The 16,472-nt window shown below is 40.2% G+C and overlaps 1 protein-coding gene across 4 annotated transcripts in view; it reads right to left on the bottom strand.

Annotated features, from left to right (window-relative positions):
• The window catches only part of LOC132832251 (catenin delta-2-like), a 488,139-nt gene that overhangs the window by 65,325 nt on the left and 406,342 nt on the right, over nucleotides 1-16,472 (bottom strand). For all 4 annotated transcript variants that reach the window (XM_060850083.1, XM_060850087.1, XM_060850084.1 and 1 more), the window contains one exon: nucleotides 3,951-4,124. In XM_060850083.1, coding sequence (XP_060706066.1) covers nucleotides 3,951-4,124 — 174 coding nt within the window. The remainder of the gene's footprint in view (nucleotides 1-3,950; nucleotides 4,125-16,472) is intronic.

Here is a 16,472-nt window from a genome sequence, read left to right as displayed (position 1 = left end):
TTAGTTGCTCTGAGCTGAATACTTGTGCAAGCATGGAGTGCAGTTTGGTATCCGAATATCCACACTTGATTGTTTCTAGAGGAAATCCAATTTATCTTCACATTTCTGATTTGGTAACCATTTTCCTCTGGTCTCTTTGAGGGATGGGAGTGCTTCATGAGCAAAATGCAGACTGTCCTGGCGAAACTGTGATTACCCATTCTTAATTGGGCACAGGAACAGGATTTTCTATCACTTAACAATTTTATCTGGTGGTGCAGGGCTTTCAAAGCTCCTTAGAAGCATGGCAATTTGAGAGTTTATGAAGAATTTGTACATGCTGCTGAAGAGTTTGGAACCTACCGAAAGGGGAGTGTAAAGTGTTTTCACGCATTCACATGTCTCTATTGACATTACGTTGTAATGTAAATGTGTTTTTAGTGGAGTGAATCATCATAGGTTTCCATCCTGAAAAGTGAAGTTGATCTTTACAGTTCCCGGTCATGTGTACTTACTCATATGCATTACACTATTTTTTTCAAAGTCAGACAGCAGCATTAAGCAGTGGAAAATGTAACAAAATGTCCTCTCGGCCTGTATGGCCATCCTTTCTACTATAAAACACATGGCTCTGGCTGATTAAACAACAGGTTTAATGTTTTAAAAGATCTAACCACTTGACCAATACTTTGTGATTCCGATACTTTAAAAACTAGTCCTCATGAGTAAAAACCTGTTCCCTTCCATCAATTGACAGGTTTTCTGATGTGAAACTGAAATGATCACCTTCTCTGACAATACTCTTTTTTTAGATATTGGTGGACATTATTAATGCTTAGCTGAGCTTCAACTACTATTGGGTTTCAATGCAGTTGTTGTTCCATTGGTTGAGAAAGAATGACAGTTTTGAAAGTTGTTATATCAGATTGTCCTGCTGACATGATGCAAACTAATAGGATTACAAGTATTGCATTTTTCTTCCACTCGGAAGAATGCATCTTCTATATCATTGAAAAGAAAGCATTTGTCAGTTGGTGAGAGGTTTATTCTTCTCCGTGAGGGAATATAAAGTATGTTCCATTAGTATTGCATGAAATCTGATGATATGTACATAGTTGGCGACTGGCAATGGTGGATTCACAGGGGATATCAAAGTCACGTAGTTGATTTTAAGGGCATAAGACCATAAGTCATAGGAGTGGCCCATCGAGTCCACTCTGCCATTCAATCATGGCTGATGGGCATTTCAACTCTACTTACCCACATTCTCCCCGTAGCCCTTAATTCCTCGTGACATCAAGAATCTATCAATCTCTGTCTTGAAGACATTTAGCGTCCTGGCCTCCACTGCACTCTGCGACAATGAATTCCACAGGCCCACCACTCTCTGGCTGAAGAAATGTCTCCGCATTTCTGTTCTGAATTGACCCCCTCTAATTCTAAGGCTGTGTCCACGGGTCCTAGTCTCCTCGCCTAACTGAAACAATTTCCTAGCGTCCACCCTTTCCAAGCCATGTATTATCTTGTAAGTTTCTATTAAGTCTCCCCTTAATCTTCTAAACTCCAATGAATACAATCCCAGGATCCTCAGCCGTTCCTCGTATGTTAGACCAACCATTCCAGGGATCATCCGTGTGAATCTCCACTGGACACATTCCAGTGCCAGTATGTCCTTCCTGAGGTGTAGGGACCAAAACTGGACACAGTACTCCAAATGGGGCCTAACCAGAGCTTTATAAAGTCTCAGCAGCACAACGGTGCTTTTATATTCCAACCCTCTTGAGATAAGCGACAACATTGCATTCGCTTTCTTAATCACGGACTCAACCTGCATGTTTACCTTTAGAGAATCCTCAACTAGCACTCCCAGATCCTTTTGTACTTTGGCTTTACGAATTTTCTCACCGTTTAGAAAGTAGTTCATGCTTTTATTCTTTTTTCCAAAGTGCAGGACCTCGCATTTGCTCACGTTGAATTCCATCAGCCATTTCCTGGACCACTCTCCCAAACTGTCTAGATCCTTCTGCAGCCTCCCCACTTCCTCAGCACTACCTGCCTGTCCACCTAACTTCATATCATCGGCAAACTTCGCTAGAATGCCCCCAGTCCCTTCATCCAGATCATTAATATATAATGTGAACAGCTGCAGCCCCAACACTGAACCCTGCGGGACACCGCTTGTCACCAGCTGCCATTCCGAGAAAGAACCTTTTATCTCAACTCTCTGCCATCTGTCAGACAGCCAATCCTCAATCCATACCAGTAGCTCATCTCGAACACCATGGGCCCTCACCTTGCTCAGCAGCCTTCCGTGTGGCACCTTATCAAAGGCCTTTTGGAAGTCTAGATACACCACATCCACTGGGTTTCCCTGGTCTAACTTACTTGTCACCTCTTCAAAGAATTCCAACAGGTTTGTCAGGCACGGCCTCCCCTTACTAAATCCATGTTGACTTGTTCTAATCAGACTTTGCTCTTCCAAGAATTTAGAAACCTCATCCTCAATGATGGATTCTAGAATTTTACCAACAACCGAAGTTAGGCTAATTGGCCTATAATTTTCCATCTTTTGTCTTGATCCTTTCTTGAACAAAGGGATTACAACAGCGATCTTCCAATTATCCGGGACTTTTCCTGACTCCAGTGACTTTTGAAAGATCTCAACCAATGCCTCCGCTATTTCCTCAGCCACCTCTCTCAGAACTCTAGGATGTATCCCATCGGAGCCAGGAGATTTATCAATTTTAAGACCTTTTAGCTTTTCTAGCACTTTCTCTTTTGTAACGGCAACCATACTCAACTCAGCCCCCTGACTCCCTTTAATTGTTGGGATATTACTCATGTCTTCCACTGTGAAGACCGACGCAAAGTACTTGTTAAGTTCTCATGGTTGGCATGGGAGGTATAGCAATCTCTGATGCATGTAGGGCGAGGTACAAGGGACAATTGATCACTGTTGGGAGCTGAGGTACTGTGTTGGAGATTTGTGACTGGTCTTCCGCACAGTACTCTGGTGTGAATCGCAAACTAAGCTGAGTATCTCTCTCTGGTATGCAAGAGCAAAAAATAGTGTGTGAAGCAACGCATGGCTCAAAAATTTGGCCTGTCATGTCTGGCATTATTCCTAAACTGAGATGTACCTTGAACAATTACAAGCTATTAGGAGGTATTTGACAATCTGATTTTCCCATTCCATATTTAGCCTCTACTCAATGCCCTACTCTTTTGCACTGATGGAGGGAACATTTATTGCCATCTAACCCTGAACAAGCAGGCATCTGATGATAGTGAGCATTGTCTAGAAACTAGAAATGTTTAGTCTGTCTAAATTAATGGCATCAATTTGTTCTCTTTGAATAAATATTGCAAGTGAACTATTTTGGAGATAATGACACAAGAGTACCAGAACAAAGCAGAAACAAAATTGAGTAAAGAAAGCTTAATGGATGCAGGTTAATCTCATTGATAATTCAAAATGAAAGTGAGTACTCTCACAGTAGAGCTTCTAATTTAAAAGGGTCACAAATTCCACTGGCTAAAAGATTCTGGCAATATCTAACCTGTTACTATCGCTAGTACAGCAACATGAATTTTCACTTCTATAGCTCAAATAACTCAGCAAACTGTTTCAATGCACTTTGCATGAGTGCAAATAGAAAAGACACTAAACCACCTATGGATTGACATAAGGACAACAAAGACATACCTGTGGAATATCTGAAAGGAATAGGTGAGACAGAGAGACAGAATGATTTGGAGAAGGCTTTATAGGAATTAATGGCAGAAATTCAAGGATGCACAACTCACCTGAATTGGCAGAAGGCAAAGGTTTTGGGAGGGTTGGCTAGTGAAGGTTGTAGAGTTGGGAGTACTGCAATTATTCAAGGGTTTGATAACTGCAATAAGAATTTTAAAGGCAGGAAGAACAACATAGAAAATAATATTTGCAAGCACAAATTTGAATGACTTACCTTCCAGCTCCCTGCAGCCAAATTCTGTAAGGCTCCTGCTGCCCCCTCAAGGGTATCTGGATTTGAGCACTCTGACAAAAGTGTGAGGTAGGGTTTGACGATTGAGGGATGCCACAGGAGCTGTATGCCCTTTGGTGGGTCTGTTGCTTCTGGAAGCGGTCCAACACCATCCCACTAAGGAACAAAGAGGGAATACAAATTAAATCTCCACGCAAAGTGAAGTGTCTTGCAACAATTTCTTTAGCCAGCACAGAATGCTGGCAATGCTACTGTACAAAACTCACGAATGACAGAACACCGACTTGTACCACAGCAGCTGAGCATTCGGTTACAAACACAATTTGGGAGCGGAGAAGAGATAAGACATCTAATGATTTCCCAATGGGGAGAAAGAGAAATTTGGAAGTAAAATCCTGTCTGCCTAACCTTTTCAAAAAACCTTCATGAGAAAACCCAGAGGAAAGGTGTTAAGATCATTTCCACTTCATGAAATAGAAATTTTCACATCTTTTTCCAAGTTCACGTCAAGATTGTTCCATGTGGCTTTTAGCATCTCAATCAAGACCATCCATTTTACCTCAGCACCCAACCGGAACCAAGAAAGACATACATTAATAAATATCTTATTCTGGTTTTCAAGTTACTGGCTTCCTCCCCAGTTCAGAAGACTTCATCCATTTTTGAACCTGCTGAGCTGGGTACACAGCCAGACCTTGCTCTTGTGTTTGGGTCACTGTTTCAACCCACAGCAACCACACTCCTCATTGCTACCAAACCCATATCTCTTTTGCCACCACCAACACCACTGATGCAGCTAAAATACGTACAAATTTCCAGTGACTTCAACGAAAGTAAATAATTACGTACGTGGGAATGAGTATAAGAACAGGAGTGAACCATATAAACCATCAAGCCTATTTTGCCATTCAATTAGATCTTCTCTGAACTGTAGCTTAACTCCAATTACCTGTCTTGGTAACTTACTTTTTCTTTATTCTTTCACAAGATGTGGCTGCTGTAGAAAAGGTCAACATTTGTACCCATCTCTAATTGCCCTTTAACTGAATGGCTTGTTGGGCCAATTCAGAGAGCTGCTAAAAGTAAATGCCATTCCTGGAGGGTTGGAAATATCATGTGGGTTAGACCAGATGAGGATGATAGATTACCTCCCCTAAAAGATACTTGTGAACCAGATGAGCTTTTCCAACAATTTTTTAAAAATACATTCATGAGATGAGGGCATCACTTGTTAGACCAGCATTTATCGCCTATCCCTATATGCCCAGAGGGCAGTGAAGAGTCAATAACATTGCTGTGGGTTTGGAGTCATAAGTAGGCTAGACGAGGTAAAGATCATTCCCTAAAGGACATCAATGAACCAGATGGGTTTTTCTTGACAATTGGCAATATATTCCTGGTCATCATTAGACTCCCAATTCCAGATTTTTATTGAATTCAAATTCCATCATTTGCAATAGTAGGATTTGACCCTGTGTCCCAGAACATTACTGGATCTCCTGGTTTAACAACCCAGTGATAATATCACTAGGCCATCGCCTCTCCTAATGGATAGTAGCTCAAAGGTTACCATTACCGAGACTGGTTATTTTAAAAATCATAATACATATTTATTGAATTTATCATCTACCAGCTACCATTGTAGGATTTGAACAGATGGACAGTTAAGTAAAAAAACGCAGAGACATTTTGTTTACCAGGAGGTGTTGGTTGTAATAACTGTACATAAAGTGCATATAAAGAAAATCTTGCGGTAAACTAAGAGCGTGAAGATATAATACGAGTAATCTAGTTCAGCCGTAACTGACATGCAAGAGGATTACCATGATCCCAAACATTTTTATTACTTGTGTGAGGAAGTCTTCCCTGATGTCACTCCTAAACAGCCTAGCTCTAACTTGAATGCAATCTGAACGCCCCTTGGGAGATGTAAAACCTGCTGCCTTTTTGCTATCATTCATTTTACACCATCAGGCAAAGTCTATACCTATCCAAAGTGTCTGCGATAATCAGCATGCTCAGCATCTTCCCCTACAATGTGATTTATACATTCACTTGTGAATCAGACAATAACTCACCAATAACTACTTCATCTGTGAGTTATCTCAACAATCTTCCTTGCAGAAACAATCAGCACATTTTTCAGAGAAGCAGTGAGTATCTTCCACTCATGTTCACATTTTTTTAATGTGATGGGGATTTACTGTATGAAAACATTTTCATTGATAAATTTATCTGCACTCTACATTCTGATGTGTCTTTATCTTCCTCTCTCTGTAGACAATGGATGATGTATTAAAAAGAGACTCTATTCAGACAGAGAACTCAGAGGAATAGGAATGGTGCTCCCAATATAATGCAGCTGAGCAAGTCCTTACATCTTCACTTTGCCATTGCTTATCGAAGTACTGAGTCGAGGATAATAAGGCTTTCCTCATGGGGCCAGTGGAGAAGGGACAGGCAATGTGAAACTGCTAGATCAAGGGAGTCATAGGGGAGAGAGAAAGGAAGATTTGCATTTGTGCAGATCTTTCACCAAGTCAGCGCATCCCAAAGCACTTAACAGTCAATTATTTATTTCTGAAATGCAGTCACTGTCTTGAGAAACATTGTAGCCAAATAGTACATAACCAGTTCCACAAAACTGGTGACAATTAGTTTAAGTGAGTGATGTCAGTTCACGGATATATAATGTCCATGACAACAGACAGAACCTTCCTCTAAAAGGTAACGCCCCAGAGCTTTATTACATTCAATTGAGGGGAAAGATGGGGATTCAGTTTAACATTTTAGCTGGAAGATTACACCTCCTGAGTGCATCGCTACTACCTGCCTAGATTATGCACTCAATTCTCTTAAATTGACATCTTCTGACTCAGAGGTGAGATTGCTCCTTCTGGAACGATGGCTACACCTGAGGAAAATTTCTTATCTTCTTCTGCCATTGCTTATTGCTTATGAAGAAGAAGATAAGATTTTCTTGACTGAGAGAATACAGCAGAAAGAGGTAACATCAAATTGCTCTGATAACAGTTAGATTAAGAACAGCATAGGCCAATTCTGCCTTGTCTAGCTTGCTATAAGTCCCAGTATTTCAGCTTTCCAATAAATTTATGGACTTGAAGTGTCGCTTAATGCTTCATAAACTCTCCTTCATCAAATCCTATTGCTTTTCCACACTATCCACACCTAGCTTTCAATCAAAGTATAATTATTATTTTTATACAAAAATATACAAACTAACAGTTACTGCCACTGAATTCTGATTACTCTGTGTATGAGCAGGAACTTCCTAAACTCAGGCCTGAATTTACGTTTCAATAAATTGAACATAGTGGTTTTCCCATTCCAATGCCATGGATTACTTGATAGCCATTCATATTTGAAATGATCCTGTGATTACCTAAGGAATTTCCAAAATCTCTTATACTTTTTAGTGCACTTTGATTTTTTTTCTCAGCCTAACCTTTATGGTTAATCCTGAGCTGCCCTGAGAGGTGCTCCTTCTTGAATTACTGCATTTGATATAAGTCAGCAGCTTTCTAGACCACTTTTGAAGGTGGTTAAGAACCAATTATTTGGGCAGGGGTAGCCAATGCTTGAGGCCTTTAATACTTGCAATCATTGTGCCACTAGGTGATGATGTAATCAGGTTCAGAGATTTATCATGGTTCAGGAGTCAATAAAGTTCAAGGGCTTGGATAAAATGTGGACACAAGTGATTTCCAGTGTCCTACTTGTTCTGAAGTTGGAAGAGATGGAGAAAGGAATCAGCACAGCCTATTGCTCCATAGAGGAAATGTAGTAAGGAATGAAATACTAGTACCTTCGTACCAGACAGGCTATAATCTGGATTGTCCAATGTAAAATTGGGCATCTGAGTGAGGCTAGAGTCACAGGCAAGATAGAGCATGAATAGCATGTTACCATCCTTAAAGAGCATGACAGAATCAGTTAGGGTTCAGGACAATCCTTCAAAACATACCCAACAAAGAATATTTCTTCCCTTGTTGACTCAGGGGTGTCTCTCAAGGAATTAAATGCTGTGGGTTATAGTGGTGGTTGGGGTAGGGAGCAAAGCCTGGGATAAGGAGTGTCTACTCATGATATCTCAGTCACTGTCAGTGCAGGGATGACTCGTTGGAGTAGATATTCTTTTCCTGTCCATCATTTACATTGCATTTACTGCCTATCCCCAGCTCATAGAATTCCTGCAGTGGAAGCAGGCCATTTGGCCCATCAAGTCCACACCAACTCTCTGAAAGACATCCCATCCAGACCCACCCCCTCTACTATATCCCTGTAACCCTGCATTTCCCATGGCTAATCAATCTAGTTTGCACATCCCTGGACACTATGGGTAATTTAGCATGGCCAATCCACTAACGTGCACATCTTTGGACAGTGGGAGGAAACTGGAGAACCTGGAGGAAACCTACAGTTACCGAAGAGGGGAATTAAACCGGCTCCTGGTGCTGTGACACAGCAGTGCTAACCACTATGCCAGTGCACAGTTGCCCAGAGAAGGTGAAAAAGTGCTTCCTTCTTGAACCATGGTAGTGGTTTTGGGCTTGTGATGATGCTGTCACTTGAATGAGGTTATTTTGTCTTTGGGTTTTTTTCAAGAGAGGTCGCAAAGGCAGAGGTGCTTAAATATGTGGAAATGTCTACTTTAATAATGTCAGGGGAGTGGCCAGTTCTCCCAGTTCAGTTTTTTTTTCTCGTTTGGTTTCATTGCAGCAGAGAAGTAGCTGGCAACAGTAATAGATGCTGCTACAATGCAAGAAGGCTCCATGTTTCAGCAGATGATCCCTGACTGAGTTTTCTCTCTGAAATCTCTCCTGCCTGTAAGAACCTGTGTTGGAATTTACCTTTTGCCAAAGGGTGTGTTTATGGGATATTACGGGAATTGGAACAGCTCTTTAGTTAGGTTGTTATGTCGTGTCGGTTAAGCTTTCCAATAGTTGATATTCTAAATTCCATTTTCTTTTGCTCGTATTTCAACTGTAGTGTTTAAATAAACTTTGTTCTGCTTAAAGCCGTTAGGTTTGACCAACTGCATCACACCTGGAATATCCACTCACATCTGCCTTTAAAATAAGAAAAAGTTAGGGTTTGGGCTACCTTCTTAAAATATTTTGAGAGGGTCTGGCCTGGTCCATAACAGGCTTTAGTGGTTAACTAAACCGAGTGGTTTGGTTGGACGTTTCACGATCATTTACGAGTTAGCCATGCAGTGGTGTTGGACTGGAGTCACATACATGCCAACCTGGATAAGAAAGGCAGGTTTTCTTTGCTACAGTATTGCAATGAGCTAGCTCTGTTTTCGTGACAAAATTCTACATCACTTGAGTGGTGCTTTACAATATCCTAAAATGGTACAAGATTATATTGATTCCCATACATACTACTGGTGAGAAGGTGTCTTTACAGTGTGTAGAATCAGCTGGAGAGAGAAAGCCTGTAAAAAGCTGCATTTGCATAGTATCTTTCAAAATCTAAGGGTGTCTCAAAGACCACTGGCCCAATTAATTATTTTTGAAATATAGTCACTGCTGTTTTTAGGTAAGTACCACAGCCAATTTGCGTAGAGCAATGTCCCAGACACAGTAATGATCTATGCAACCAGTGCTTTTATGGTGGTGCTAGTTCATAAATAAAAGCTGCTTGGGGCATTGGAGGAATGGCCCTACTCCTTGTTGAATATTGCCGTAGAATCTTTTACATTCACCTGGGATAGTTAACTTCAATGCAATACGTACGAAAGTTAATTCACTTTAATATGTGAATGGCAGGAACTTAAAATTGAAAGATAAAATTGAGGATACAATGTAAGCTTTTAACATGGGGGACTAAATGATACCTGTTACCAAGTCCAATTCTCTCCTCCCCTATAACCTCACTTCATTTGAACATTACCTTACAGTTCCCCATTACCCCATTCATGAGCAATGCTACAGGAAATTCGTTGGCAAATTTCTAATGTAGCTTATTATATCTATTCTACACCTTTAAAAAAACTTCAAACATTCATTCATCCAATATCTCCAAGGTACCATTATTTCAAATCTGCATCCAGTTTGAAATTCTGTTTGAGTGAGAATTCTCTTTATAGCAGTTGCTGGATACTTGATGGCTAAGTTGTCTGAGGCATCATCTGACATGACTAGAATTGTGGTGGGCAGGGTTGGGGGACTCAGTCTCATCTTAAGTAAAGAATCGCTGCCTGACAGGTGGCATTGTTTTTGGTAGGAGAACAAAACAAAGAATAGCAGATGCTGGAGATCTGAAACAAAACAGAAATATCTGGAGAAACTCTGGAGGTCTGGCATCATCTGGAAGGAGAAAGCAGAGGTAATGTTTCAAGTCCAGACTCACAATGCTGACTATACTTTCTCTCTAGAGATGCTGCCAGACCGGCTGAGTTTCTCCAGCAATTTCTGTTTTTATTTTTATTGGTAATTCCTTCACAGTTCCCACAAGAAACCCTTGCTTAGAATTCTCCACTATTTTTAAAATTATTTAAATTTAAAAAGGTTAAGATTTGAGGTAGAGTCCTTCTTCTGACCCTCTCATTTTATAGGATTTGTTCCAATTGGATATGAAGCAGTATGTATTATTATGATCATGATTTTTGTGTTCTTTGCGACATTTACCTCAGATCTTATCTCAAAATATCCTCTGACAGCCTGTTTACAGGCAACACCAGTACCCTCATCTGCTGCGAATACTAATGTGCTTGCTTCAAAGGCTTCATACACAGCTGTTGGTCTCTCTCTCTATCACTCTCACGTCTTAATAGCCACATTTCCTCACTGCTTTCACTGTCTTGAATGCACCCAATCCTCTTGAATACTGCAAGCTCTCTTTCCTTTTACTTATTGACCCAATATCCTTTCATAGCAACTCAGTTTACTTTTGTACATTTGTTGGATCCTTCTCTAGTACGACAAGAACTTGCATTTCTGTCATGCCTTTAATGTAGCAAAATACATGAAAATGCTTCACAGAGGCGTATTGGCTCATAGAGAGAGAAGTGGTGACATAGTGGTAATGTCACTCTTTACCAGTCTCCAACCCCAGGTTAATGCTTTGGGGACATGGGCTTGAATCCCACCACAGCAGGTGGTGAAATGTGAATTCAATACGTATCTGGAATTAAAAGCTGGCCTCTTGACAATCCTGTAACCATTTTCAATTGTCATAAAAAACCCATCTGGTGCCTGATGGCTGCCATCCTTATCTGGTGTCTATGTGTAACTCCAGATCCATATCGATGTGGTCTCGATGTGACTGAAAATCACCATATCGATGTGATTTGTGCCCTCTGTAATGGTTCAAGCTGCTCAATTCAAATCAGGATGTGCAACAAACCCTTACCAGTATCACCCACATTCTGAATGATTGAAACAAAATCAGGTGAAGTGACCAAAAATATCTGGTCAAAGAGATATGTTTTAAGGAGCACCAAGAAGTGAAGAGGTTTAGTCAAGGAACTGCAGAGCTTAGTACCCAGACAGGATGTCAACATAGAAGCAAAGGAAAAATGAGAGAGGCAGGAGTGCAGAGTTCAGAAGAACATTACAAAAGTAGTGGACGGCAAAGCCACAGCGGAATTTGAAAACAAAAATGATCCAATTCAAATCAATAAACGCGGGATGATCATTGAATGGGACTTGTTACGGATGGGGGTGAAGGGGGGACGAGTTGGGGGATTGGTCTTGTTTGGAAACATCAGCTTTCAAAGTGATTTCCTTATACTGAATGGGGAACTACAGATGGACAAATGATCTGTTAAATCTAGATCTCGTGTTCCAATTTATCCTCAAAAGTATTCAACTTTCTCAGTGTGCTTTTCCTTGTATATCGATATTAGCTGTCCTTGGATTTGAGAATGGCGTCTACTCAAGGTTCCTAGTTTCTGATGTAGGCCATCGCGTGACTTAACAGGCCAATTCTCAATCCATAGATCTTTGGGCGCATGGGGCAAGACTTTTGACATACAGTTTCCCAATTAAATCACTTTCCAGCAATGATTATACCTTTTATTGTTTATTTTATTGTTTATAAAGGAATTTCAGATTTCTGGTGATCATGAAAGCTATGTAAATACAAATCTTTCTGCTTTCTTCCTTTCTTTGATTTTTCTGCCATTACTCTAAAATTGGCTCAATTATTTTTAAATTGAAAGCCTCCTATTAATTGCTGTAGCCTGAACCATCCCATCAAATTCAATTACAGTATAGGGACATCACTGGTCTTTAAGGTTCCTCTGGTACAGGCTAACTTAGCTGTGCTGCTCAATGTCAGCTCCATGTTATATACTGAGATGTCTTATCATGTGCCATTCTATGCCCTTACATTTTAAAAATCACCATTTTCCCTCAATTGACATCACTTTCCAGTCTTTTGTAGAAGTCCCTTTAATTTGCTCAAACAACTCTATATCAATCTGACAACTTTGCCCAAGGAGTCTACAGCAGTTGCCTGTTATTACTTTCCTCCCTGCTACTGTCACAGGTTTCCACTCACATTACACCTAACAACCTGAGAACATGTCTGCATCGTCATTGATTCTCAGGTCCTCTCTCCTTCTCCATCTGTCACCGCTCTGTTCATTCTGAAACTTGCTGCATACCATCTAGATTTAATTTTCAGTTAATTTAACAATATCAGGCTTTATTATCTTTCTTTAGTTAGCAGTAAAATAGAATTAATTTGTCTTTGCCAATCTAACTGTCATGTGGAGAATGTGCAAACTCAGCGATAATATCTCTGCTGCCTTACTGTCTGGATTTGATTTACTATATGTTACAGAAAATAGATACTAGTGTCTTCTTCCAATTTTCTCTGGCGATGTTTTGCTTAATAGATATTATACTCCTCCTGTTTTCCATGAAAGAACCTCTTCAGCTTAGACTGTGTTGTAAGCGTTTTTCTTAAGCAATCTATTCAGAAATGCTAACAAACACATCTGCAGCAGGTGGGACTTGCACTGAGTGTCCTGGCTCAGAGACCACTGGACCATAAGTGTTCCCTGTCTTCTGTGTAAGCACTGTCCGTGTATAAACACTGGCTCCTTACCAATTTGTCTTCATGAAAATGCCCTTGCTGCTTTTGTTTTTAACATTATATCTTCCTGATGAACTGTTGTTGTGATGTGGGCTTTGCTTTTAGCAGTGTATCTATCTGATGTGGCAATGTTTATGTCAGCTCCTGAAATATAAGAACTAGGTGTGAGTAACCTGGTACTGAACGATTCAGTGGATGTTTATGACAGTTCCTGATATGTACCTACATTGCAGTCACAGGCACCTTAGTTCCATTAAAAAGGGTGGTACACTTTCATCAAAGTATCATGCTTCAAGTGGTCACTATAAAGATGGAGTCTAAAAGGGGTCCCAAATGTAAAATAGGTGGAGGTACTCTTACCCACTGCTTCTGGACATGACACAGGTCCCGTATTTAGTGGAGCGCTGTAGCGGGGGAGATAGGGAGAGTTGAGGATTGAAGTTAAATTAGACCCGATATCTCTCCTCCTAGGTCTACTGAATTTATCATCTTTACATGGGTATGTGTAGAAACTATTTATTATTCTTACTTACTGTGCACAGAAGAATATTCTGATGAATTGGATGTCTGAGAACCCACCGGGCTTGTTGGTACAGCGGAAATTAGTTATGGAGCACATTCCCTTGGATTTTTTCACAAATATGGAGCACCACACAACAGACCTCTTTTATAAGGCATGGTAGACCTTTTGGAGTTATTTGGACACAGATCTGTCTGCTATCTTAACTAGGGTGTTTGTTTAACCAGGATGGTTAGGTTTGCTGAGCCCTGGGCCCTGGAGGGGGGACTCCTGAATTAATACAGGTATATACACAATGCTTCTGTTTATTGTTTGGGAGCTTTGTGCTGAGCAATGTTATTTTGTGTTCTTTTGGTTTTTTTGTTGTTTTATTAGTCACTTACTTATTTATTGGTGTTGTTTTGCACAGCGTTTTGTTTTGTTTTGTATTATAGGGTAGATTAGTAGTTAGTAGATAGTCGTATTGTAATTTGCATTTTTAAAATTATACTGATATTTGTTATATTTTCAATAATTTAACATTAAAAAAAATTTTTTTTGCTAATAAATATACTTACAAAGAAAAAGGAGTCTAGATGTTCGTACCTTCTGACCACACATTATGATGCAATGATATAATGAATATACCTCTAAAAGTTCTGGTACATACTAATTGTGATACTTGATACAACAACAGGTGGCATGATGGCTCATTGGTGAGCACTGCAGCCTCACAGCACCAGGGACTTTGGTTTGGTTCCACCCTCAGGTTGACTGTCTGTGCTGAGTTTGCGTGGGTTTCCATTGGGTGATCTGGTTTCCTCCCACAGTCCAAAATTGCCCAAAGTGTGCAGGGTAGGTGGATAAACAAAGGGAAATGCAGGGCTACAGGGATACAGTAGGGGGAGTGGGTCTGAGTGGGATACTCTTCGGAGAGTCAGTATGGACTCAATAGACCTGTGTCCACTGGGTAAGGATTCCATGAACTGTCTCATAAACCTTACAATTGGGTCTTTTCTAAGAGGTATTCAAAAGAATGTTCCTTCTCACAAAAATAGACATTTATCTAAACTTTTTTTTTGGAAAAGTAGATAATCTGAAAAGTACTTTTTAAAAATGCTTTTCAGAACCACAAAATGCCAGAAAGCACACACGCAAAAAAAAGAATACTTCTGAAGTGTGGCCCTTGTTTGTTTAATTCACTCATGGGATGTGGATGTTGCTGGCATGGCCAACATTTAATGTCCATATCAATTACCCTAGAGATGGTGAGCAATCAATTCCAACCATTCCAACATGTGGTGCAGGCACTTCCACAATGCTGTTTAGAGATAGTTCCAGGATTTTGACTCAATGATGAAGGAATGGTGACACATATCCAACACAAGATGATGTATAACTTGGAGGGCAATTTGTGTTGGTGATGCTTCCATGTGTCTGTAGTCCCTCCAGCCAGAAGAGTTATGAATTCTAACATATAAAATGTAGCAGCTACATTGAAAACAATACATTCTGCAGCTGGCCATGAGCCGATTACTAGATTGCCTATTTTCGTGATGTTGGTTGAGTCTTACATTTTGACCAAAGCACAAGGGAGAATGTGCTTGCTCTTCAAGATCGTGCTAAAGGAGGTTTTATATCCATCTAATAGGGCAGATTGGGTTTCAGGGGCATTGCTCAGCTGTATTACTTCACTTTCAACAACGTAGCACTTTCTCAGTGCTCTGGGATGTCATGGGGTTGGATAAGGTGTGTTACCATCGCAACTGTTTTCTTTTCTTAAACATTTTATGTGGTGACTCAATTTCTTCCTTTAACCTTGGGAATTTGCTTCTAACAGAAGTTACCTCAGGGCTTCTTTTGAAGTCAATTGTGAGTTACATGAAGGACTAACTGATAAATGTATGTGTTGTGTGCTTTTCCTTTCAACTTATCAAATGTCCTAGCCTCACTTTAAAGAACAGACAATGTCAATGAGGGATTTTTAATCGGATAGAGAGCACAAGAGTAAATCAGTTGATGTTTGTTCAAATTAATGTTTAGCTGATGGTGTGAGTCTTGTGTGTAGTTTTGGAAAGGAAGTTCAAGTTCCAGTAAATGAACAATGCAGATTCACCAGGCTGGAATCAGGGATGGGAAATAGCAGCCATGAAGAGAGACTAAAACTACAGAAGCATGCAAGATTAGAGTGAGATTTAATGGAAGTTTTAAAATTTTAAAATTCCTACAGTGTGGAAAGAAGTGATTTGGGCCATTGAGTCTGCACCAAACCTCCGAACAGCAATCCACCCAGACGCGACCCTCGACCCTACCCGCCATAACTCTGCATTTACCCTGGCTAATCCACCTAGCCCACATGTCCCTACAGGAACACTACAGATCATTTCTTCTGTTTGGCTACTCAGCGAGGAGGGGTCGTAAGGAGGTTGTAATGGAAAACTGTCCTTAACAGGGAAAGAAGTAGGAATATCAGAATGTCTTTATGTGAACCATTGTTACAGGCACAGCAGAGGAGAGAGCAGATATACTGAAGTATGGAAACATATAGGCCCACAGAATAGCGCTGGGCAATGTGATTTGTACTTAATTGCTACATAGAAGACCCAACATAGACACAATTGATATGTGGCTGCCTTTGTCACTAAAAGGTTCTAAATTATCCTTCAAACAACATTCACAAATCTGACTTTTTGGTCATTACCATTTCTGGGGACTTATTGAGCACAATTTGTTGATACACTTTGCGACATTACAACAACTACTATATTTCAATTGCTTTAAAGGACTTTGGCATGTGTTCAGGTTGTGAAATTTGCTGTATAATAACAAATCATTTGCAGTTTTAAAAATTGACATGTTAAATGTGTTAACGAAAAAGTCAGCTAGCATTTTGAAGCTTGCTCAAGTTTCATGTCTTGGATATAGACAGAACC

The sequence above is a fragment of the Hemiscyllium ocellatum genome, chromosome 34 (assembly GCF_020745735.1).
Source record: "Hemiscyllium ocellatum isolate sHemOce1 chromosome 34, sHemOce1.pat.X.cur, whole genome shotgun sequence".
In the NCBI taxonomy this organism is placed as follows: domain Eukaryota; kingdom Metazoa; phylum Chordata; class Chondrichthyes; order Orectolobiformes; family Hemiscylliidae; genus Hemiscyllium; species Hemiscyllium ocellatum.
The sequence above is the reverse complement of the archived record's forward strand: the minus strand, read 5'-3'. Positions and strand labels throughout refer to the sequence as shown.